The sequence below is a fragment of the Saimiri boliviensis genome, chromosome 9 (genome assembly GCF_048565385.1).
Source record: "Saimiri boliviensis isolate mSaiBol1 chromosome 9, mSaiBol1.pri, whole genome shotgun sequence".
Lineage (NCBI taxonomy): Eukaryota > Metazoa > Chordata > Mammalia > Primates > Cebidae > Saimiri > Saimiri boliviensis.
The window spans coordinates 19,691,218-19,714,728 of NC_133457.1; the positions used below are offsets into that span (position 1 = coordinate 19,691,218).

General features: G+C 38.8%; 1 protein-coding gene across 5 annotated transcripts in view; it reads left to right on the forward strand.

Annotated features, from left to right (window-relative positions):
• Positions 1-23,511, forward strand: part of KCNAB1 (potassium voltage-gated channel subfamily A regulatory beta subunit 1) — a 352,698-nt gene that overhangs the window by 243,041 nt on the left and 86,146 nt on the right. For all 5 annotated transcript variants that reach the window (XM_074405544.1, XM_074405546.1, XM_003925001.4 and 2 more), the window contains one exon: positions 18,568-18,611. In XM_074405544.1, coding sequence (XP_074261645.1) covers positions 18,568-18,611 — 44 coding nt within the window. The remainder of the gene's footprint in view (positions 1-18,567; positions 18,612-23,511) is intronic.

Genomic DNA, 23,511 nt, shown 5'->3' on the forward strand with positions numbered 1-23,511 from the left:
GTACAGCCAAGGAAACAATCATTAGAGCAAACTGGCAACCCACAGAATGGGGAAAATTTTTTGCAATCTACCCATCTGACAAAGGGCTAATATCCAGAATCTACAAAGACCTAAAACAGATTTACAGGAAAACAAACAAACAAACCTATTTAAAAGTGGGCAAAGGATATGAACAGAAACTTTTCAAAAGAAGACATCTATGAGGCCAACAAACATGAAAAAAAATGCTCATCACCACTGGTCGTTAGAGAAATGCAAATCAAAACCACATTGAGATACCATCTCACACCAGTTAGAATGGTGATCATTAAAAAATCTGGAGACAACAGATGCTAGAGAAGATGTGGAGAAATAGGAACACTTTTACACTGTTGGTGGGAGTGTAAATTAGTGCAACCATTGTGGAAGACAGTGTGGCAATTCCTCAAGGACCTAGAAATAGAAATACCATTTGAACCAGCAATCCCATTACTGGGTATATACCCAAAGAACTATAAATTGTTCTATCATAAAGATACATGCACACGTATGTTCATTGAGGCACTGTTTGCAATAGCAAAGACCTGGAACCAACCCAAATGTCCATCAACAATAGACTGGATAAAGAAAATGTGGCACATATACACCATAGACTACTATGCAGCCATAAAAAATGATGAGGTTTTGTCCTTCATAGGGACGTGGATGAACCTGGAAACCATCATTCTCAGCCTACTGACACAAGAACAGAAAATAAAAAACCTCATGGTATCACTCATAGGTGGGTGTTGAACAATTAGAACATGTGGACACAGGGAGGGGAGTATCACACACTTTGGGTCAGTTGCAGGGGACTAGGGGAGGAATAGCAGGGGGTGGGGAAGGTGAGGAGGGATAACGTGGGGAGAAATACCAGATATAGGTGATGGGGGAAGGAAGGCAGCAAACCACATTGCCATGTATATACCTATGCAACAATCCTGCATGATCTGCATATGAACCCCAGAACCTAAAGTACAATAATAAAAAAAAAAAAGAATGCCTCAGCTGATAGATGCATCTTGGTGTTGAAATGTGGCTGTTTTGCCCCATCGATGTACAAGTTCATTCATTTAGTCCATGGAAAAGCCACCATGAGGGTCTGAGTCTAAATTTCCATTCTCTTTGTCTAACAATTGGAACTCAATTTCCCTTCAGTTAATGGTTCACTACACCAAAGCTACAGCCACCCAGTGAAATCTGCCTTTTCTCTTTTTTCGGAACAGCAACAAAGGCCTGCAGCCAACTTTCCAACATACTATCTCCAAAATGAGCCAAATTAAATTTAAAGATCATTCTAGAATATATTCTTCTCTACATTTGTAAAAGAATGATTGCTTGGCAAGGCAGCATTAAGAGAAAAGGTCAAAATCTCTGCAAAGATTTTCAACTTTTTTTCTTGCACTAGTTAGTAAAGTGTTTAGAAAAGCAAATTGTGGTTTGATTTAAAAAAAAAGAAAAGAAAAGAAAAAGTGTTGTAGGTGGGAACATATTAAGAAATGCAATAACCTTGGTGTTTCATAATCCTTTGAGACCAAAGTTAAGTACTATTAGAATCTAGTATGTGATTAAAAACTAAGAAATATCTATTTTATAGATGTAGAAACTATGGCCACAATTTGGTCATCAGGGTACTGCCTTGAAAGCCCATGCTCTATGCCACTGTATTTACATTGCTTCAAATGCTTGGAAAATTGATCTCTTCTTGATACTAAGATCTCAGAGTAAGTTCTTGAGGTGTTTTATAGGGAGGATTCTTCAGGCTATGATATACTAAGGCCTTAACAATACACAGGATATGTTCATTGTACCCTATGCTTCTCCTTCCTAACAACATAATGTAATAATATAGTTATCTGTTGTCTCCTCGAGTAGATTTTTCTACCAAGTGTGTGTCTTTTATATTGCTTTGTAAGTTCTTGGAAACAGTAGAGGTTGAACAAATACGTTTTATGTAAATGAGTGTAATACATCTCAACTATTTATAAGACAATCTGCAGTTGCACAGAAATCTTTAGTTCAGTCTGAACATGATATTTTATTTTTCCCATCCTATTTTTTTCTCAATCCTACTTCTGCCATCTCCCATATTATTTATGACCTTCATAATTTAAGTGAAATTACTTCCTGATATCTTTTTTTTGGCCTAAAGATGAGTGAAGGCCTCAAAGCACAGGACTGAATAATAAATTTCTTTTTCACAAAACATTTGTATCTACTCCTATTAAAAATATTTCTTAGTCTGTTATTTTTGATTTATTGCATTACTGACTATACAGAATGTCTCAACTGAGTTCTTAACAGCGTGAATTACTTGACTTTACTACAAAGTCTGTCCATCAGTCTATGGAACTGAAGGCTATTGTTCCCCTTGATGGCATACAAATGATGGATTGTCTGTCTCCACTTGTTTCAGCTTATGCAGCAGCTTCCGAAACTATTAATCGCATAGTTATTGTCATGGTAATAACTAGCATAAATAAAGAAAAAATAAATAAAGAATAAAGAGATGAAGAATGTAAAGCACTGCAAACCTTTTCACATACTTTATCTCACAACTACCTTTTGTGAGATAAATAGGTTAAGGCAAGCACTAAATGTATCCACGTGTTATAGATGAAGACACTGGGGCTTGGGAAAGTTAAGCAACTTTCCCAGCATCCCAGTGCATCCTGGTATACATCCTGGTGCAAGTGACAGGTGGAGTCCAGCTCTAAAGCCAGAGGTGCTTGCTGCTGATTCCAGCCTCTCATTACTGTAGTTCCCTTTCTCCAGTTTCACTTAAAATCTTTTTTGGGAGTAGGAAGGAGTGAAGGAAGAGTGGCCAGAAATTACTTCATGCAAAACAATTTGATGGCTTTGATGCTGTATGTGTCTGTTTTGGGGAAGTGGAAAGAAAGGAAGGCATTGACTGTAAAATAGGTGTACTTAAGATTCAGGAGCAAAGCTCAAGAGAGCTCAGTTATAAAGTTTAGGCAAGCCTAGCAGGCTCAGCACCTAGTAATGAATGGCAAGTTAACACTGCTAGATGGTGATAAACTCCTTTAACTGATACTTAACTTTAAAAAAATGGCAAAATAAATATGAATCATACTGAGGTTAGAAGCTCACTTTACCTGTAAGGAATAGGCCCAGTGAGGGGCTCCTGCTGAGCCATGTAGTCCGTCTTGGACAAGAGCCTTCGTTCCAGTTGTCCAAACCCTGAGAAGTCATGGTCCCATCTTAGGCTTGGCCTAGGCAAGATGAAGTCAGCCCAAAACATGTCTTCTATTCCCTCCCACCTCCTGCTATCCAGTCTTCCTGATTATTATTGCAGGGGCCAGAGCCCTCAGATTGCCAGCCCAACCCTCTGTGTCTGTCCTCACAAGGGTTCATCTTACCCATAAAATGGTCCTGCTCCCTCTCATCCCATTCCCTTTATGTTGTTGACCTTAGCAACTAAGAGGAGGTGCTTTTATTTTCTTAGTACAGTAACTGTCTTTTTCTCATCATAAAAGCAATATGTGCTCAGAACAAAAAGTTTAGAAAATATAAATATGTAAAAACTAAAAATCAACTACTCTTTTGCCACCTAGAAGGACCACCACTATTTATATTTTTGGTGACTATTTTTAGGCTTTGTCATCTATGCATTTTTAAAGATCATACCTAAACCAAATTTTTATCTTGCTTTTTTTCATTTAACATGGTAATACAAGCATTTTCTTGTAAGCTGCTCTTTTAAATGTAATTTTAAATAGTTACAAAATAATACATCTTACTGACAAAGGAATTAGAGTCTCCTATTACTGAATAGTTTTCTTCCTTTCAACATTATCAATAACTACTATGATCCATATTTTTGTACATAAACCTAATTTCACATTTCTGAAGTTTCCTTTTAGATTGATTATTAAAAGCAGAATTATCAGGTCTTGACTTGGAGATCTTGATTCAATATATAGAAGAAAAGAGCAGTTTTTTTGTAAGCCTGTTAGTATTTTGGTGTGAGCGATGAGACAGTGTATATAGCACAGAGTAGATACACAGTAAGTGTTGTATAAATGAATGGGCTTAATTCTGTTAGGAGTATCTGCATTTTAAAAGATGAAATTTGTTAACAAATGCATCTTACAGTGGTATAAATTCAGACAGCAATACTTATAAAATTGAAGAAATAGAAGTTGTAGTAAATACAGGACTGTAGAGGGGAGTGGGGCTTCTAATAAGCATTACCTCAATCCGCACTGTGAGAACCATAGCCTACTGTGGTCAAAGTAAATGCAGCTCTTATGATGTTCCCCAGCTTTGTAGTCAGTCAGTCTGCATGGCCTGGCGTCATACTAGGGACCAGAATCTGTCCTCAAGAAACACATGAGCTTGCAGGAGAGACAGATTTGCTGATGATACACAAAGAAGCATGAGAGTGGCAGAACTGAGAGATAGGGGCACAGCAGTGAAAGAAGTGACCCGTGCTTCCTGGGAAAGCCCCTTTGGAAAGCGGGGTTTTGGAGCTGGGTCTTGAATAAGAGCATGTGGGAAAAACATTCCAAGCAGGTGCAAATGCAGAGAGACATTGTTCCTAATCCAGAGAATCGTAGTGATGGAATGCTAATCTCCCCTTTCTTTCCCCACCCCAGTCAGCACTTCCTCCTGTTGGTTATTTACATCTTAGTGAGAATTGGTTACTCTGACTTTCCCCAGAGCAGAATTTGATGAAGAGAAAAGAGGTAGAACCTGAAAACTAGAGGTACTTGGGACCAAAGGGGCAGGAGAGAATACCATTAAAAAGGAAAGAGGTACAGACAGGAGGCAGGAAGGCTAAGACAAGACCGCCGAACTCTTCTACAGAGAAAGGGAAATGAAGCCCATAGAGTTGTAATGAATGGCAAGTTAACACTGCTAGATGGTGATAAACTCCTTTAACTGAGATGCCTAGTTCCAAACACCAAAATCCTCACCGGTATTGGAGTGTGGCCTGGCCCCAAGTGAAGGTTACCTAACCTAATCCACTGAAATAACTTCATTTTCTCCTTTTTTCAAAACTGCAAAACAGAATGAAGTAAGTTCTGATAAATTTGGAACCAATATGAGTTGTTAATTTCCTTCTGTTCTATTTTCTTACCCTGTTGTTTCTGGCTGAGGGCTGATGGGGAAAGGACTAAGATGAGTGACAGTTCACCAACTCCCACCACTGCCATGGCATCAATCACAGAGAGACTGTGGAAAGGGACGGGGGAGGGGGTTCAGTGGGAGCCACAGAACAAATGGAGATGCACTGGGAGCGGGTGTGCATGACTGCTTCAGGCAGCAGAAACTTTTATTTTTCCCCTTCTCTCGGCCTCCAGAAATGGCCAAACTCAGCAGGGACCGTATCCCAGGTCTCAGGGCCCTTCCAGGCCTACTTGTTTCTCTAGGGAATAGCTAAGAATTTGGTCACTTCAGATGGACAGACCATGTGAAGGCAGCAAGGGGCAGAGGAAGACCACACACTCCAACATCAGACCATACTCCTTGCCCGTCTCTACAACCTGCTGGATGTGTGGGACCCTGGCCCATTACCTAACTTCTTGCAGCCTCCATCTCTCTTGTGGATAAAATGGGCACAAGCATGCCTACTCAGAGTGGTTGCCTGTGTTCTATGTATGAATGGTGTGTAAAAGCACCTAGAGATTCAGATGCAGTGGCTCACACCTGTAATTCCAGCACTTTGGGAGGCCAAGGTGGGTGGAATACTTAAGTTCAGGAGTTCGAGACCAGCCTAGCCAACATGGCAAAACCTCTTCTATACTAAAAACACAAAAATTAGCCAGGTGTGGTGGAGCACACCTGTAATTCATGCTACTCAAGAGGCTGAGGCAGGAGAATCACTTGAACATGGAAGGCAGATAATGCAGTGAACCGAGATTGTGGCACTGTACTCCAGCCTGGGCAACAGAGCAAGACTCCGTCTCCATGAAAAAAAAAAAAAAAAAAAAAAAAAGAACCTGAGTTCAGGGTAGGCAAAATAAAGAATGTGTTTATGTTCACCCATTAAATGAAAAAGAAAAAAATATATGATTGGTTGTACTTTTCCATTTCAAAAGTCAGAGACATGTGCTTGTAGATGCTAAACACTCTAATTAATGGATTCAAAGTAGATACAAAGCTTGATTCAGTCCAAAAGTTAGGTATAATTGGAGTTGTGACTAATATAACCAGCCACAGTGTAGACAGCACCTACTTTACATAATGATTTTCACTCTCATTATATGGTGATACTAAAGTTGAAAATTGATTTCTTTAGGGACGCATCAAAGAATTCTCAGAGCACCAGCTACTGTGCCATCAATATTAGGCTCTAGCCTATGAAATTCTGTCATCTAAATCTTGCTTAGAACCAGTCAAGTCATTCAGCTTGAATAAAGCATGGGTAATGATTTTAACCAAGTGGAATTAATTACTTTAATTTCCTGGGATGGATTAATTCACAAATGCATAACATAAGGTTGTTTCAAAGGATTCTATAGTTGCCATGCAGTGATTAATTAAAAATGCCTGAAGGCAATTAAAAAATTTATTTGCAACAGTAAAAATTCACCTGGGCCCAAGGAGGGGTAGTTCTGATTTCATTTTCAAGAGAATTTCAATCAGGTTTTGTGTTAAGGCCCTAATGAATATATTCATCTGGTGCCTTGCTGTATCATGAGACGATAATGTTTTCACTTTTCCTCACTTTCATGTGTTTATGGGAAGGAGATTTCCTTTTATATCAAATAAAATCAGGATTGGCACCAAGGGACCTCTGCATTTAGAAAGGCAATTCCCACTGCTGGTCGTGGGTATTTCCTAGTCACTATGAGAAGGCACAATGCTTGGCGCTCCAGTCAGACACCACTTCGCTGCTGATCACTGCAGAATGAGATACAATACTTTCACTTCTGAGACACAACAAACTAAAATATGAAGAATAACAAAAAGATCAAAGTAGAGGTTCAAGAATGAAGATAAACTAAAACCAGAACTGTAGCCTGACCAAGCATTAGTCATTGATAACAGTGCTCAAAGTAGTCATGGGCCAACTGTATTCAATGTTATTCTTCTGGAGAGAAAGAACATCATTAACTTCAAAGTCAGTTACTAGCTCTTGATGTATCTTCCTACCTACTGCGTAAGCATGTGCTGGATTAGAAAAGAAAACAAAAAGCAAACAAACAAACCAGAACCAATGTTCTGGCAATGTGAGAACATTTACAGATAAAATGAAATTAAATAATTAAAGGATGTTGGCTTCAAGAGGTCTTCAGTTTTCTTCTGCTTTTATTTAGTTTCTGGGTCTAGTATTCAAGGCTTCCTTTACTACATTTGTTTTATTTGTAAACCCTGGTAGTCAACTCTAGTTTCAGAATTGTTAACTCATAACCCTGTGAAAAACAAATTTGCCAGGTAGAGTACTGTGTTTGTGTATAGTTTTGTTGTTGTTGTTGTTGTTCTCAGCTTTACAATAGCCAGTCAAAAGACTGTTTTCCAAAATTATTTGTCAGGTTATTTGCTCCCTTTGCTCCCCACCTTCTTCAGTGTGGTATGCCATTAATTTGTAATACAGTTAAATTCATTTCTCATAGTCTGTATTTCATCTTGGGTCCCCCCAACATTCCAGTAGATGTTTTTACATTTGCATAGAGTGAAATTCACTTTCTGTGTTTCCATCCCGTAGTTGTATGGAGTTTAATAAGTGCGCAAAGTCATGCTATTGCCCATTCAGAACAGTTCCAGAAGCCCTGAAATTCCCTCATACTGCCTCTTTGTAGTGAAGCTCTCCACCTCCAAGTCCTGGTAACTACGTACCTGCTTTCTGTCCCTCTAGTTTTGTCTTTTCTAGGATGTCATGTAAGTGTAATATAATATTGTTGCCTTTTGAGTTTAGTGTCCTTCACTTAGCAAAATGCCTTTAATTCTTTTTATTGCTGAGTAGTATTCCTTTGTATGAATATACCCAAATTTGTTTATCCATTCATCCATTGGCAGACAACTGGGGGACTTTTAGCCTTTGGTGTTTGTGAATAAAGCTGCTATAAATATTTATATACAATTTTTGTGTGAATGTAAGTTTTTAATTCACTATGGTAAATACTTAGCAATGAAATAGCTGAGTCGGATGGTATAGATTGTTGAGCTTTGTAAGAAACCTTCAAATTGTTTTGTAAAGTGGGCTTTACCATTCTGCATATTCACCAGAAACATATGAGATCCCATTTGCTCTGTATCTTTGCCAGCACTTAGTATTGTATGTTTGTTTGTTATCTATGCTTTCTAATAAGTATATAGTGGTATCTGATTATGGTTTTAATTTATATTTTCCTAATGGTGTTGAGCGTTTTTTTCATCTGCTTATTTGCCATCAGATATCTTCTTTGGTGAAGTATCTGTTCAGTACTTTGGTCACTTTTAATTGGGTTTTTGCAGCCCAATTTTCTTTAGGCATGTAACTTGTCTTTTCATTTTCTTAATAGTATCTTTCTCAGAACAAAAGTCTTCAATTTTTATAAAGCCCAATTTTAAATTTTTTAATGGATCATCTTTTTGATGCCATATCTAAAAATTTTATCAAGCCCAAAGTCACACAAATTTTCTCCCATTTTTTCTAGACGGTTTATTGTTTCATATTTTACATTTAGATCTATGATCCACTTTTCTTTAATATTTATATAAGATGTGAGATTTGAGTCAAGGCTCAGTGTTTTTACATATTTCAATTATTCCATTTGCCCCATCATCATTTATCGAAGAAACTATCTTTTCTCCATTTAATTACCTTTGCAATTTTGTCAAAAATTAGGTAATTGTACTTGTGTGGGGCTATTTATGACCTGTCTATGCTGTTCCAGTTACTATCTATTCCATTTCATTTATATGTGCTTCACTCCTTTTAACATATACCACACTGCATTGATTACTGTAGCTTTATATTAAATCTTAAAATCAGATAGTGTGAGTTCTCCAACTTTATTCTTTTTCAAATTGTTTTGAATATCTGAGTTCTTTTATCTTACCATATACATTTTAATAACTTTGTTGCTGTCTACAGAGTATTTTGCTAGGATATAAATTGGGATTATATTTAGTCCTTAGATCAAATTGAGGAGAATTAACATCTTAGCCATAGTGTGTAATGTAGTACATGAAAATGATATGCCTCTCTATTTAGTTAGATCATTTTTCATTTCCTTCTTCAATGTTTTTTAGTTTTTAGCATGCAGAGATTGCTCATATTTTAATAAATTTACAAATAAATATTTCATTTTGGGGGTGCTATTATAAATAGTATTACTCTTTTAAATTTCAAATTCCAATTGGTAATTTATTCCTAGGAATGCAATTGACTTTCATATCCTGATCTTATAACTCACAAACTTGCTAAATTCACATATTAGTTCTAGGAGATTTTTGAATATTCTTTGGGAGTTTTTCTACATAGACAATCATGTCTTTGATGAGAGACAGTTTTATTTTCTCCTTTTTAATATGCATGCCTTCTTTCATGCTTTATTGTACTGTGATTGTGAATAAGACAACTGAATTGTAATAGTCAAACTAAACATAAAAGAATCAAGAATAAAATAATATCTCACTGCGGGGTCCACATCAGAGAGGTAGGAAAGGCTTCTCAGGCTTTGTTATTGGATCATTCATTTAGTTACTGAAGTATTGAGTCACACTTCCATGGTGCTAAGTATTATGAGGAAGACAAATATAAATCAGGCTTGGAGTCCACAATCAAGTACTTTGCAGTTGAGGGAAGATAACAGGGCATGAATAATAGTGGCTACATAAAAAGAAGAAAGTGGTAAGGCTGATCAGAGATCAACAGAGAGAGAGAACAAGATTAAATATAGAGGCAGAAGAACAGGCTAGGAGCTATCTGTCATGAAAGTCTGACCTAGTAATGGCTGTGAAGAAGTCAGGGTGCTGCTGAAGGAAGCTGGCTCTTCAGGATTGGCTGGCTGGTTGTGGAGGCCAAGAGAGAGGAAGAAGACAAAATATCCAGGTTTGAGCTTCATTGTTTGGGTGGGGGCTGACCTGCCGACTGACATTCTGAATTTGAAATATGCACTGAAGATTCAGATGAGGTGACAGGCAGGTGGTGTAAAGTGTTGGAGCTACTAGAACTAAAGAGTACAGTCAAGGCTGAACATAAGAGTAGATCATGGTCATGATTCCCCCTTTCACCCCAGCCCCAAGCTCTAACGTTGCAAACACTTAGGATCTGGGACTCAGCCCTTCCATTGGAACAGTGACCACAGTTAACTGGAGAGGCAGAGGGACAAGGAAAAGGGTCTGTGTGGGGATAGAAGGCATCCTGCTAGGCAGCTTCACAAACTCCAGCCTCTTGTAAGATTAAAAGAAGTCCTAACAAGAATGCTGGTTAAAAGAAGGGCCACAATGTTTACTATGTTCCTCCGCTCAAAGGAGGGTTAGAAACTCACTTATGGAGGCAGGAATCTGTCTCCTGAAATAAGGTGAAAGAAGTTGCCCCTTGGTACCAGAGGCAGAGCTTGGATTCAACCTGTGTTTGTCTAATAACAGCTTGCACTTAGAGAGCATTTACCATGTGCCAAGCACTATCTTAAATGCTGCAATCCTCACATTGAATCCTCACAACAACCCTATGAAGTAGTTTCTATTATTATCCCCATGTAACAGATGGGGCACAGAGAGGTTCCATACATTTCCCAAGGCTTTGCTGATAGTAAGTGATAGAGGCACTTCTGCACTATACTGCATTTCACCACTGCATTCAACTGACCCACGTCTTCTAGCAAACCACAGAGCCTCCCTGGCCAACAAGAGTTGCAAGTGAGTAGCAATGCTGTCTTTAACCACAACAAAGTGACGGCATTACAGCATGCACTATGAGCATTACTGAACACCTGTTATGCATCCAGCACTGTGCTAGGTGGTGGGAACATGCACACCCTTTAGACACAATCCTTGGCCTCATGGATCTCAGTCTGGAAGAAGAAATGATCTTGTACACAATAAACATAAGATGCACTGTGATATATGGCACTCTGACTGCAGGTGTAAAAGACATGGCACATAGAAAAACAGGCATTAATTTTCTGTTCCCCTGTCAAGGAAAATGAAAGGCAGACTAATGCATTATGGCTGAAAGCATTTACTTTTGATTAAGTGTTTATTTAAATATCGCCCTCCTCCTCAGTCAGGCTCATTCCTCAGTCTCTGCTAAATTGCTGACTTTGCTTTCTAAAGAGAAAGTGAGATATTCACCCACAGCAGATGGAATTAGATATAAACCATAGAACTCCTACCTCAGAATTTTTTTTTGTTTTATGTTACCTTTGAAAACTCATTACAGTGAAAACTAATTACAGCTCTCATCACAAAGTGGATGCCGGGGAAGGCTTTCCCTTCATCTTACGGAAACAGGTTTCAAATAACATTACATAAAATACACAGGATTCCAGTTAATTAGAAATATAGTTCAAAATATGTAAAAACCAAATCTGTGACCTAGTAATGTGTGCACTTCTTTATTAATGTATTAACAAGTTCTAGGTGTGGGTCAAATACCATGATAAGTGAGTAATGAGTGTAAATGGTGAGTGTAAATGATTTTTTGACATCTCCAAAGCAACTTTGAAGTGATAAACACCTGCAGTTTTTGATAGTGTCAAAGTCACAAGCAGTAACACGAGTATTTATGTGGTTTCTTGCCTACATTGAGAATAGAAGGATATGCTAACTTTCAGTTAAAAGGTGGTAAAAAATTAAAATATATTTTTCCGTTCAAGTTTACGTATCCCAAAATTATACACCCTTAAGACAGAGGTTCCAGATTCTTCTAATTTAAGACTCTTGAGTTACTGATATCCAGCTGTTCTGCTGCCTTAGATGCTTGAGACAGGAAAAGCAATGAGTAGCTCTTATTTAAGGGCTAAGTAGACATGAGTGGGCACTTCTCAAGCCCCACCTTCACAGAACACTCAAGTTTGTGTGGTTATATCCACACAACTTTATGTCATAACTCCATTTTCCCTGCTCTGGTGATCATGGAAAGTTCTAAACTCCTCAGACCTCTATCATTTCTCCAAAGTACTACCTTCTTCTTTGTCTCTTTTGTCTGTCTTCATCCTCTCATTCTCACTTTTTCTAATGACTCTAGCAAAATAACTTATAATTCACATATAATAGATTCAGGCTATCTGCAATGTCTAAGCACAAATTCATCTAGGCTGGAAGATCATTAGGGCAACTGAGGAGATTATTAGGTCGGGGAAGTGGGTCTTGAAAGTCACAGAGGCAGCCTCTTGCCAGATTTTGTACCCATACCAAAACCAGATTCACTGTTTAAAATAGTGTTTTTCTAAGAAATAAGAAAGGCAGAAAGCAATTAACACTAATTAAACACTGAAATATGGTAGGACTGGTACTGAATTTATATTTTCTCACTTAACTGTCAACAGAAGTAGTATTCTATTGTTAACTCCACTTACAAATAAGGAAGGAGACTTTAAAATGTCAAGCAACCTACCCAAGGTCACACACATTTGGTGAACACCATTTCTACACCTTTCCTCTCCTTGGTCCACTCAGCCTGGCTTCCCATCCCCGACACAACTGAAATGGCTGCCACGGGAGTCAACGGCAATCCCCACGAAGCTGAACATGAAGGGAATTTCTCCACCCCACTCACTGTGCTCTATCTCATGGCAGCCGCCAACACTGCTGCTCCCTCACTCCCTGCTGAAACCATCCCCTGCTTTTGCTTCTCCACAGACACTTTCCTGGTCTCCCCCTACACCTTTACCACCCCTTCTCAGTTTTCTTTGCCGATTCAGCTTCCTGACCATCACCTGGGGTGCTGGAGCTCCTCAAGGCCCCATCCTGGGCCCTCTTCTATACCAGAACATCAGCTGCCTTGGCAGCTGACCCAGCCCATGGTGCCTATTACCCTGGATACTCGGAAAATTCCTCTCTCCACTCTGAGTTCCAGGAAATTAACCTTGGATATCTCGTGGATGTTCAGTCCCCACAAGATTGCCCAAAGAATCAGAACGCTTGTTCCTCCAATGTCCCCAGTGAACACTCTACTTCAGTGAAAAGCACCCCTCTTCACCCAGCCTGCCAAGTCAAAAACCTGAGAATGACCAGTTATTCCTTCTTCTTTACCCTCATATTTAATCAAAATACGAAGTCCTGTAGACTTTACCTGCTGGGGATATCTGGAATCTTCCCTATCATCTCCGCTCCACTGAATCTGATTTCAAGGCACCACCATGTCGCATCAGGATTAACTGAGCAGCCTTCTAGCTCCCCCTTCTTACCTCCCTTCAACCCATTTTCCCTGCTAACATCTTCTGTGATTCAATATTAAGTTAAAAAAATCTGCAACATAATCTTTACGGCGCTGTTTGGTCTGGCTCCTGCCACCCTATCAGACTCACGTACACACACTCAACCCTTTTTTATCTCCTCCTCTACTACCTGGAACCTATTTCAGTTCTTCAGTTACCCATGCTTCTTTCAGTCGCTGAGCCTTCGTACATGCTGTTCACTCTGTTTGAAATGCTGATCCCTGTTCTCTTCACTAAGTTTCTTCCTATTCTTCCTTTGGATCTCAATTTAAATATTACTTCCCTAGAGAAGCTTTTCCAACCACCCAGATTGGGTCAGCTTTACTGGGGTCCCAATTTTGTATTTAGGGCCTACTGTCCTTTTATTTAATATTATAATTGAATAATTAATCCATTTAATATATTTCTCCCCTCTATGACATAAGCTCCATGAGAGTAGCAACTATCTGCCACTCAGCCCAGGCTCGAAGCCTAGTCTGAGGCCTGGCACATAGGTAAAATGTGGTACATCTCCTTTGAACTAATTACTGTAATTAGTTATAGGAAAGTCTCTTTTCCCCACACTTCTCTAGACGTTTGTAAAAAGACACAAATCAGCAGGTGTTTTATATATTCAAAGAAAATGAATCAGGACTTAGTTGGAATTGGCAACTGGCAAATGACTTAAATTTTTAAATTAAATAATCTGGAAGAATCCTATTCTATTTTGCCACTATTTTTTTAAAAAGGTAAGAATAAAACTTTTATTGTGCTACCCGTCAATGTCTGTCATCAAAATGCCTGGCTAAATCATTTATGTGCCTGGTGATTCCCAAATGAATCATCATTTACTGACCAACAGTGATAAACAGTGCCCTTATAAGAAAATGTTATTTATTACTATTTGCAGCCACCTTCATGACTGTCAAAATGTATGTTACCTTGTAACCATCAAAATCAGCTGGCTGGCAAATGGACATGATTTCTGCTCACATACATTATTAAATGTGCATTTCTTAAAAAAACAAAAAACAAAAAACCCAAACCCATATCTCATATTCAATTAGTAACTTCCAGATAAGGCCTAGTGTGATTTAGAAGGATCAGAAAGATGTTCAAATAGAGTGAGACAGCAAATGATGTAATTCTCTGACCACATGAAAACCAGGTCAAACCCAGCTTGTTTATGCTAGTCTGACACAGATGCTGGAGCCTCTTGCATATGCTTTCCAGCTGTTCCTGTTGTGGCAACCTTTAAATCAGGGATTTTGCCCCATGCATATGCTTCTTTCTTGGTCAAATGCAAAGCATACTTTTGCAAGATACTTTTCTCAGCCGTTTAAAACTGTGAATAAGTTTTAAGATATACACATCGAGAAACAAGCCATTTAAAACAACACATTTGGGTTACTAATCTTCTGCTTTTTGCCTCTTTGACTTGTAAAGAAACTGTGAGCATCAGAGTGGCCTACAATACTGGGCCTAAGTGATGATTGATTTCAGTTCTCACTACTCCATTATTGCCTTAAAAGCAAAAAGAGCCTGGTAGATGCTCCATAAAATGTGACTGGGAATTACATTCAGTGCCTCTGCCATGGAAAAAAATCATTGTCCTGAAATAAGGTCAGCCATGGATTCACTGAGTAGAGATTCTGCCTTCAGAAAGAAAGGGGAATCATCACAACCTTTGAGCTCTCAAGAAGCTATATCCCTTTTCCAGATAAATCTTTACTGATGCTTTAGGATTTCCAGAATTTGACTCACAAAACTAAGTGTTCTGTGCCTCCACATTGATGTCATTCATTTCTAATATTAGCAGCAGAGCAGTTCAGGTTCACCTGAGAAAGAGGAGCTTTTGAGTTGAACAGGAGCAGATACTAAAAATGAACATAGTGAGACTTGTTTCTGGTATATCTGACATAGATAAAATAGTTAAACCTGTGCAGTGAAACAATTTTGAACTAAATGGAAAAATAATTTAATCTAATTGGCAATTTTATATGCTTAGAGAATTTTTATGTAGCCTCACTTATGGGACCACTGAGGAATTAAGAAATAGAAAATCTTATATAAAGTTGTTTTGTTCTTTGGGAGGCTGAGGTGGGCGGATCACGAGGTCAAGAGATCAAGGCCATCCTGGCTAACATGGTGAAACCCCTTCTCTACTAAAAATATAAAAATTAGCTGGGCGTGGTGGCATGTGCCTGTGGTCCTAGATACTCAGGAGGCTGAGGTGGAAGAATCTCTTGAACCCAGGAGGCGGAGGTTGTAGTGAGCCGAGATTGCACCACTGCACTCCAGCCTGGTGACAGAGCAAGACTCCATCTCAAAAAAAAAAAAAAAAAAGTTGTTTTGTTGCACAAAGCCATACAAACAAGCTACTGAACTCATTAGATCAAATGTGTCAAGTATTTGGGCTTCTATTATACAACAGATGTTAAGTGGCTTAGAATAACTAGACAATAGCTACATCTTCACTTAGTACTGCACAAACATGGATAAAGGCAGGAGGATGCAGGTGTGCCATTTGGAATAGCAGAAATCATGTTGGGATTTCATGCCCTGAATCAGGGGTAGCTAGTTCCTCCTACCTTCTCCAGCTGCAAAGTTAGTGGCACCATCCTGTTGGGAGTGCCTTAAGTGGTACGTGTCTCACAGAGAAACTCACATCTGGGCAAAGTTAGGGCAATGCACATATAGACCCAGATATATCTCATGCACAGAAAATGCCTCTCACTTTAAAAGTGACCACCCAAATTTCTTAATTGTTCTCTCTAGAGAATGAAGATATTTAGAAAAAGAATTAAAGGTATTAAAGAGTTAAGGGAGACAAAAATGCCAAGGCTCAAGATGAGGACCTATCGCCACTATAGCAGCATTAGTCTATAATTGAAGTTTTCTTACATTTAAAAATCTTGTAAGGCTTTCATTCTAGAAAAGCCATCTTGGGTGTTTAAACAACAGTAGAAAGAAAATAGGCCATTAGTACTCGCTAGTTTGCAGTTTGTTTTTGCTGACAGTTCTCAAGTTTGGCCTTTGAAACCCATAACAGAGTGATCATTATCTTAAGTCACTGCCATAAGGAAAATAGGACGAGTCTCTCCATTTTGGGTGCTGACATGCTCCTAAGTTCCCAGTGATATAACTTTGCCTTATTTGAGTCAGAAAAATCTCTGAACTATGAAGGCAGCCTTAGAACTGTCTTGCTCTATAGAGTTTTCTGCAAGTCACTTCTCCCTACTGTTTTCAGAGTCACTGAAAGATACTAAAAATACATGAAAACCCTTATCTAGATCCTTTTCTCCATGATAACCACAAAGTTATGCAAATATAAGCCTGAGGAAGGCCCCATCTCATGTGCTCCCAAAGATCTCCATGGGAGGACGTAGCCGATGTTACTGGAATAACATATTTGTTTTTCTGTGTCCCTCACTGGACTCTAGGCTCCTTGAAGGTAGAGGACCATGCCTTTTTCTTCTCTGTATCTCCATGACTTAAAAAAAAATTCTCCCCACAATATAGCATTTGTTCTAGATTCCTACCCTTTAAAATCAGCAGACTTTTGGACTACCAGACAGGTCTTCTGGCTGTACATCTATTGATTTCTTAAAAATTACGAAATGAACAATTTCTTATGTAAATTATTCTCACTGGAGCCATCCAATTATTTTTCTTCTATTTAGTGGTTCAAAATATTTTCCAAATACATCTTTATGCAACAGTTTTCTTCCAGTTGGACATATCCAGTTCATACAGGAAAATTTAGCACCCTGTCTGTTGGAGGGTAGGAGTCAGAAAGAACCAGAAATCACTATGCCCTGCGTTTGTTTACAGTGTAACACTTTGGCACCCATTCTCACGTTCTGGCCCTACAGACAGTGATGCTAGGCAAATGGCATAGACTTCAACACTACATCTTCTGAATGAAGACACTGAACCCCAGGAAAAAAAGGGATCAATTTCCCCAAGGTCACCCAATTAGTGTGACAATGGGTCAAAAGGCCAGGTCTTTCAACTCTTTGCATTTTGATGCATTTTTACTATGCTGTGCAATGAAATGTGTTGCTTAGGTGGTATTTTATAGACAGCATTAATAAGCAGAGGGAAAAATTGCAATGCAAAAATGAGAGTACTAATTGCTAAGTCTAAAGAAACCAAAACTGATGGCAAATTAAGGGAGAACCTAGGGTAGTTGAGCTGTGCCACCGATTTGGAAGTTTTATTTGTGTTGTTTCCTTTGGTGTGGTAGCAAGAAGGGAAATTGTACTTTTATGAGAGCCTCTTATCAGAGAATAAGGGATGCACTTTTCTACAACATTACAGTTATCTCAGCTTCGCCTGCTCACTTTGCACCCTTACGCTAATGCTATGAAGCATCTTGTCTCTGAGAATTTGTTTTCTTCTCTGACAGCTGCTAGTCAGAAGACAGAAAAATGGGTTGAGTCTGGACTTCCACAAAGACTTATAGCCAAAAGAATAGTAGAGTTCCTATTTCTATCCTTATTTAGAAAGCAAAAATATATTTATTTTCTTTAAACTTTTGGGGATAAAAACAGGATGTCAAGAAAAAAAAGTATCATCTTAAAGAACTATCTGATGTTTCTGTGGTAATTTTATGTGATCTTGAATTAAATATATATACATATATATATACACACACATATATATAATATAGTTAAATACATATTTATGTATTATAATATGTTAAATATAGGATATAGTTAAAATAACCTAAAAGATAGTTTTGTATTCATTATTGTAATAATTCACATCCATTAGAAGTAATGTTCTGTTTTAGAAGTCAGTTTGTTAGTAATAAGTCAGAAATATGTATTAAGGGTCTACTATGTGTCAGGCTCTGTTGGTAAATAATGAGTGAATGGTTGATGAATAAGGTAAAGAAGTTTGCCCTTAAGAAACTCACATTCTAAAAGAAGAGAGAAAGCCAATAACAATGTAAACAAGTCAATAAAGATGACAATTTGGGACTGAAAAGCTGTATTCTGTGGGGGACATTTTGTTCCGTGCTGCACCTGAGCAGATTTTGAGCTTCCTGGTGCCTGAGTGGCCACACAAGGGAGACTCGTCCCAAGACAATGTGTCTGCATCTGTGGCTCTGTCTCTACCGTGACTCATCAGGAATAATGCCAAAAGTGACATACAGTGTCCACTCAAGAACGTACAGATTCACCAGAGGAAATGATGACCAAGTGTTGCTTTGTTTTTATTATAGGAATCTTGGAAAATCAGGACTCAGAGTTTCTTGCTTGGGTCTTGGTAAGTACTCAGGGTGTGGTGTGGGGGTGCTCTGGAAGGTGGGAGACTGGGAGGGCACCAGGGAGTGATTGTAGTACAGGCCAGGACCTGGTCTCAGATGAGGAGGAGGCTTCCTGGCCAGTATTCCCCACTTCTCCTTTGAGCCTTTCTCTTCCCATCATGACCCTCTTCCAAGGAGCCACTGTGTTCATGATTCCTTATAGGGGCTCATCGAGCATAAGGCAACCTGATGCTAAAGCACACCTCAGAGGAAGGGACTCGTGTGCCACTCCCATTTAGCAAGCATGAAGGACTACACAGCACAGCATACATTTTATAGGTTCAGTTCACCGCTCCCTCAATTCGCCTGATTTTTTTTTTCTATTTATCCTTGTTTTCCCTTTGCCTAATTTCCTCACTTTTCGATATTATTATGCATTTTATATGCTTTTACAATCTGCCCTAAATATTTGGGGGGCAAGGTGAAATATACACAAACACATGTACATTAATATGCATTAGTAAATAAAATTGTTATTTCTCCCAGTCAATATTTAAAGAGGACTAAATAGAGATGGCAATTCTAACAGCATAAAGGTGAATCTGAAATCGTGGAATCTGAGTGTGAGACTTGGGGAGGCTTGAGTCCTCCAGACAACCCAGGAAAAGGCAGCCTTGGCATTCCAGCCATTCAACACAAATCAGAACTGTTCTGTGACCTAAGTCTACACCAGGATGATAACTGAGGAAGTAGTGAGAAGTGGTCAGATTGTGGCTATGCTTTCTAGGTAAAACCTGGAAGATTTTTCTGTTGGGTTCTATGTGGAAGATGACAGAAAGGGAAAAGTTAAAGATTGACTCTAAGGATTTTTTTTGCCTGACCACCAACAGAAAGGATGAAGTAGGAGTAAATGAGGTAGAAGAATGAGAGAGAAATTTAGGGAGGAGGGAGATTAAGAGATTGATTTGGGACATACTAAATTTGAGATATTGATCAGGCCTGCAATAAAAATTATCGAGTATGCAAATAGGCCTACAAATCTAGGCTTTAAGAAGGAGAGCTCAATATATTAACTTGGGAGTCATCAACATGTAGATGCTGTTTAAGCCTGGATCCTGGATGAGAGCTCCAAGGGTGTGCATATAGACAGTATAGAAAACAGAGGCACATGATCTAAGACCTAGGAAGTCCAACATTAAGAAACTGAGAAACTGAGGAGGAGCCAAAGAAAACTGAAAATAAAGCAACCAGAAAAGCAGGAAAAAAATCAGAAGAGAATGGAGTCTTGGAATCCAGGTGACCATTTTGAGGAGGAGGGAGTGATCAGTCCTATCAAGTGCTACTCATGCATCAAGCAAGATGAAGGCCAAGAATTGACCATCGGATTCAGCAACGTGGAGGTCATTGATGTCTTTTACAAGGTAAGTGTTGGTGGAATGGTAGAGTTTAAAGCATAATTGGAATGGGCCCTTGGGAGAATGGAAAGAGACAAGCTGAAGGCTACTCTTTTGGATGATGATTGCTATAAAGAAAAGCAGAGAAATGGAGCAGCACCGAGCAGACAAGTGGGATTGGAGAGGTTGCTTTTGCTCACAGAAGAAACGACCACATATTTATACACTTACGGAGAAATCCTTTTGAGAAGAAAAAATGATGCAGAAGAAGGAGACAGAAGAATATCTGGAATGAGCTCTTGAGGACATGAGATGCACACGAGGAAAGAGCACATGAAAGAAGGCAGAGTACATGGGCTTTGAGGCTAGCAGGATGATTGATAGGGCGGTGGAGGGGGAGGTATCTTGTTGAAGTTCTCTTCTATTGCTTTTATACTCTCAGTGGAAATCAGAAGCAATGTCATCAGTTGCTAATGAGGATAAGAAGGAGGTGTTAGAAGTTTGGATAGAGGACATACAGGACAGCAGAAGAGTGAACTGACCAAGGCTAGGAAACTTGGTGGCCAGACAGCCTTAAGGACCAGCTTAATATCAGTGTGATTAAATTCGAAGTGAGACCTGTTCATAGTTACGTGTTTTTCTTCCAGCCGTATTCAGTTGTGCAAGTTCACGTGGATTTTTTTTTTAAGAAGATGATAAAGAGAGGGCAAAGATGCTGAGGGCTTGTGTAGGGCAGTTCTTTTAATGGTGGAGTTGGCATTTAAATTGAATAGAAAGGGGAATGAGGACTAGTGTCAGGAACATGAGCCACAAGCTAAAATTAGGGAGCTGAGAGACTTTGAAAAGTGGATAGGATCAATAAAATATATAACCCAGAGGGACCAAAGAATTGTTGAAGCAAAAACACTAGAGACAGTGGTTGGAAGGATAGAAAGTGGTTGAAAAGGTAAACACTTGAAATTAGGGTTATAGAGGGGTTCCATTACTGTTCAGAGACATAGTCCATGGTGTGTTCATTGGGAGAGAGTGGTAGAGGTTGTACCAAAGACAAGATCAGTGTAGGAGAGAAGGTTGAGAAACTTGGAGATGAAGGTGCAGGGAAGATCATCTTTGGGGTCACTGAAATCACTACAAATACAGCAAAACTTACATTGGAGAGTGGCAGTGAGAAATGAACTAAAATTTTCAAAGAATGAGAGGTAGTGACTAGGGTGGATCAAAAACCACAACCTGGGGGCCCTGGTGTTGTGTGAGATGCAGAGCTGGCATGTGTGAGAGGGTATTGCACAGACACTGAAAGCCATCAATTACTGAATTTTTCTGATTCTTCCTAATGATCTGACTCGGGAGGTGAAGGTGGTATTTGTTCACCATAAGGCTAAGGTAATGATGACATTTGCTTAATTTATGGCTCTGATATTGTTACTATTGACTCATATTTGAAAGACCCTGGAAATTCATTACCAGGGACATTCTGACCTTAGTTTTTTTTAAAGAATATCTTTACAGTAAATAATTATTCAGTATTCATTATTGAAAGGAACTACCTATTAATGTAAAGTAAGAAATATATGTAGTGAACTGCTGCTGGATTAAGTTTGTAAGTATTTTATTCAGGATTTTCTCATTGACGTTCATCAGATATATTGGCCTGAAATTTTCTTTTTTCGTTGTGTCTCTGCGAAGTTTTGGTATCAGGATGATGCTAACCTCATAAAACAAGTTAGGGAGGAGTCTCTCTTTTTCTATTGTTTGGAATAGTTTCAGAAGGAATGGTACCAGCTCCTCTTTGTACCTCTGGTAGAATTCGGCTGTGAATTTGTCTGGTCCTGGGCTTTTTTTGGTTGGTAGGCTATTAATTACTGCCTCAATTTCAGAACTTGCTATTAGTCTATTCAGGGATTCGACTTTTTCCTGGTTTAGTCTTGGGAGGGTGTATGTGACCAGGAATGTATCCATTTCTTCTAGATTTTCTAGTTTATTTGTGTAGAGGTGTTTATAGTTTTCTCTGATGGTAGTTTGTATTTCTGTGGGATCAGTGATGATATCCCCTTTATTATTTTTTTATTGTGTCTGTTTGATTCTTCTCTCTTTTATTCTTTATTAGTCTGGCTAGTGATCTATCTATTTTGTGGATCTTTTCAAAAAGCCAGCTCCTGGATTCATTGATTTTTTTGAAGGGTTTTTGTCTCTCTATCTCCTTTAGTTCTGCTCTGATCTTAGTTATTTCTTGTCTTCTGCTAGCTTTTGAATTTGCTTGCTCTTGCTTCTCTAATTCTTTTAATTGTGATGTTAGGGTGTCGATTTCAGATCTTTCCTGCTTTCTCCTGTGGGCATTTAGTGCTATAAATTTCCCTCTGACTGAAAAATCATTGACCAACTATTTACACATTTGGACCTATGGTGGAAAATAATTTAGTCAGTAAGTATACAAAAAACTCAGCTGAAAACCCTCAAGACAATAACACATTCAGGTGACCATGTAATACCAGTCTCCACAGGTCAGTCTCCAGTTTTAGTTGATTTTTTTTTTTTTTTAACTGGAGACAGTGTATGAGCTGAAGGCATTTTAGTGAACTTTGAAACAGGCTTGATTCAGGAGCAGCAGGTTCTGATTTGAGTTTTAAGTTTTTTCAAGAGCCTGAACGCTTGTGATAAGACACTGCATGAAAAATAAGAGGAAACAAGGAAGTTCATGGGGCTGACTGGCTTCATTCAAAACAGGTAACAAAGCTTGACAGTTTAAATAAGCGAACTTTGAGAACTTTTCTGAGCTGCCTCTATAAGCCAGAGGAGACAAGAAATTCATAGAAAGAAATAAAACACCAGCCTTAGATCATTTGTCAGGCTCTGCAGACCCCAGCTGTCAAATCCAAATGGAACTGGGTTTACTGCTGTAGGCTTGGGATGTCAGCTCAGTCACGACCTATGTTCAACTGAGGCTTTAGAAATTATGTAGTAAAACTGCCAGGAAATCAAAAGGCTGCAGATGTTTTTTCTTGAAGTACTCTAAAAGTCATAGTTAAAGGTAACAATTCTGACTTTCTTCTCTACCAGAGAAGGAGCAGCTGGAAATTCCTTGCCCTGCCAATTTTCCTTTTGGTGAACTAAGAGCATGTGTAAATGGGAGTAGAAAGGTGAAGTAACTTGAGAGTGAACTGATGGTACATCTGAAGGAACACAGCTCTGCCAAGGAGAGAAATAGGAAAAAGTATTGATATTATGTGGACAATCCTACCTGTGGGTTGCTGTGGCTGGCCTGTTCTGTAAATATACTGCCCATTATTGTGAGGACCTGAAGTCAGGGTGACCAAACTCACAATCTGAACTGTCTTATGAGAGAAACATAGTGGAATTTACATTAATTCACTCATTCATTTATTCATTCTGAAGCGAATGTTTATGACACCAGGCATTGGTTACAGGAGATATGAGGACAAGAGCATGGACCCTACTCTCAAGTTTCTCATAGTGCAGTGGGAGTTAGGCTTGCAAAAAAAAACCGATGATATATCTGACAGATGCC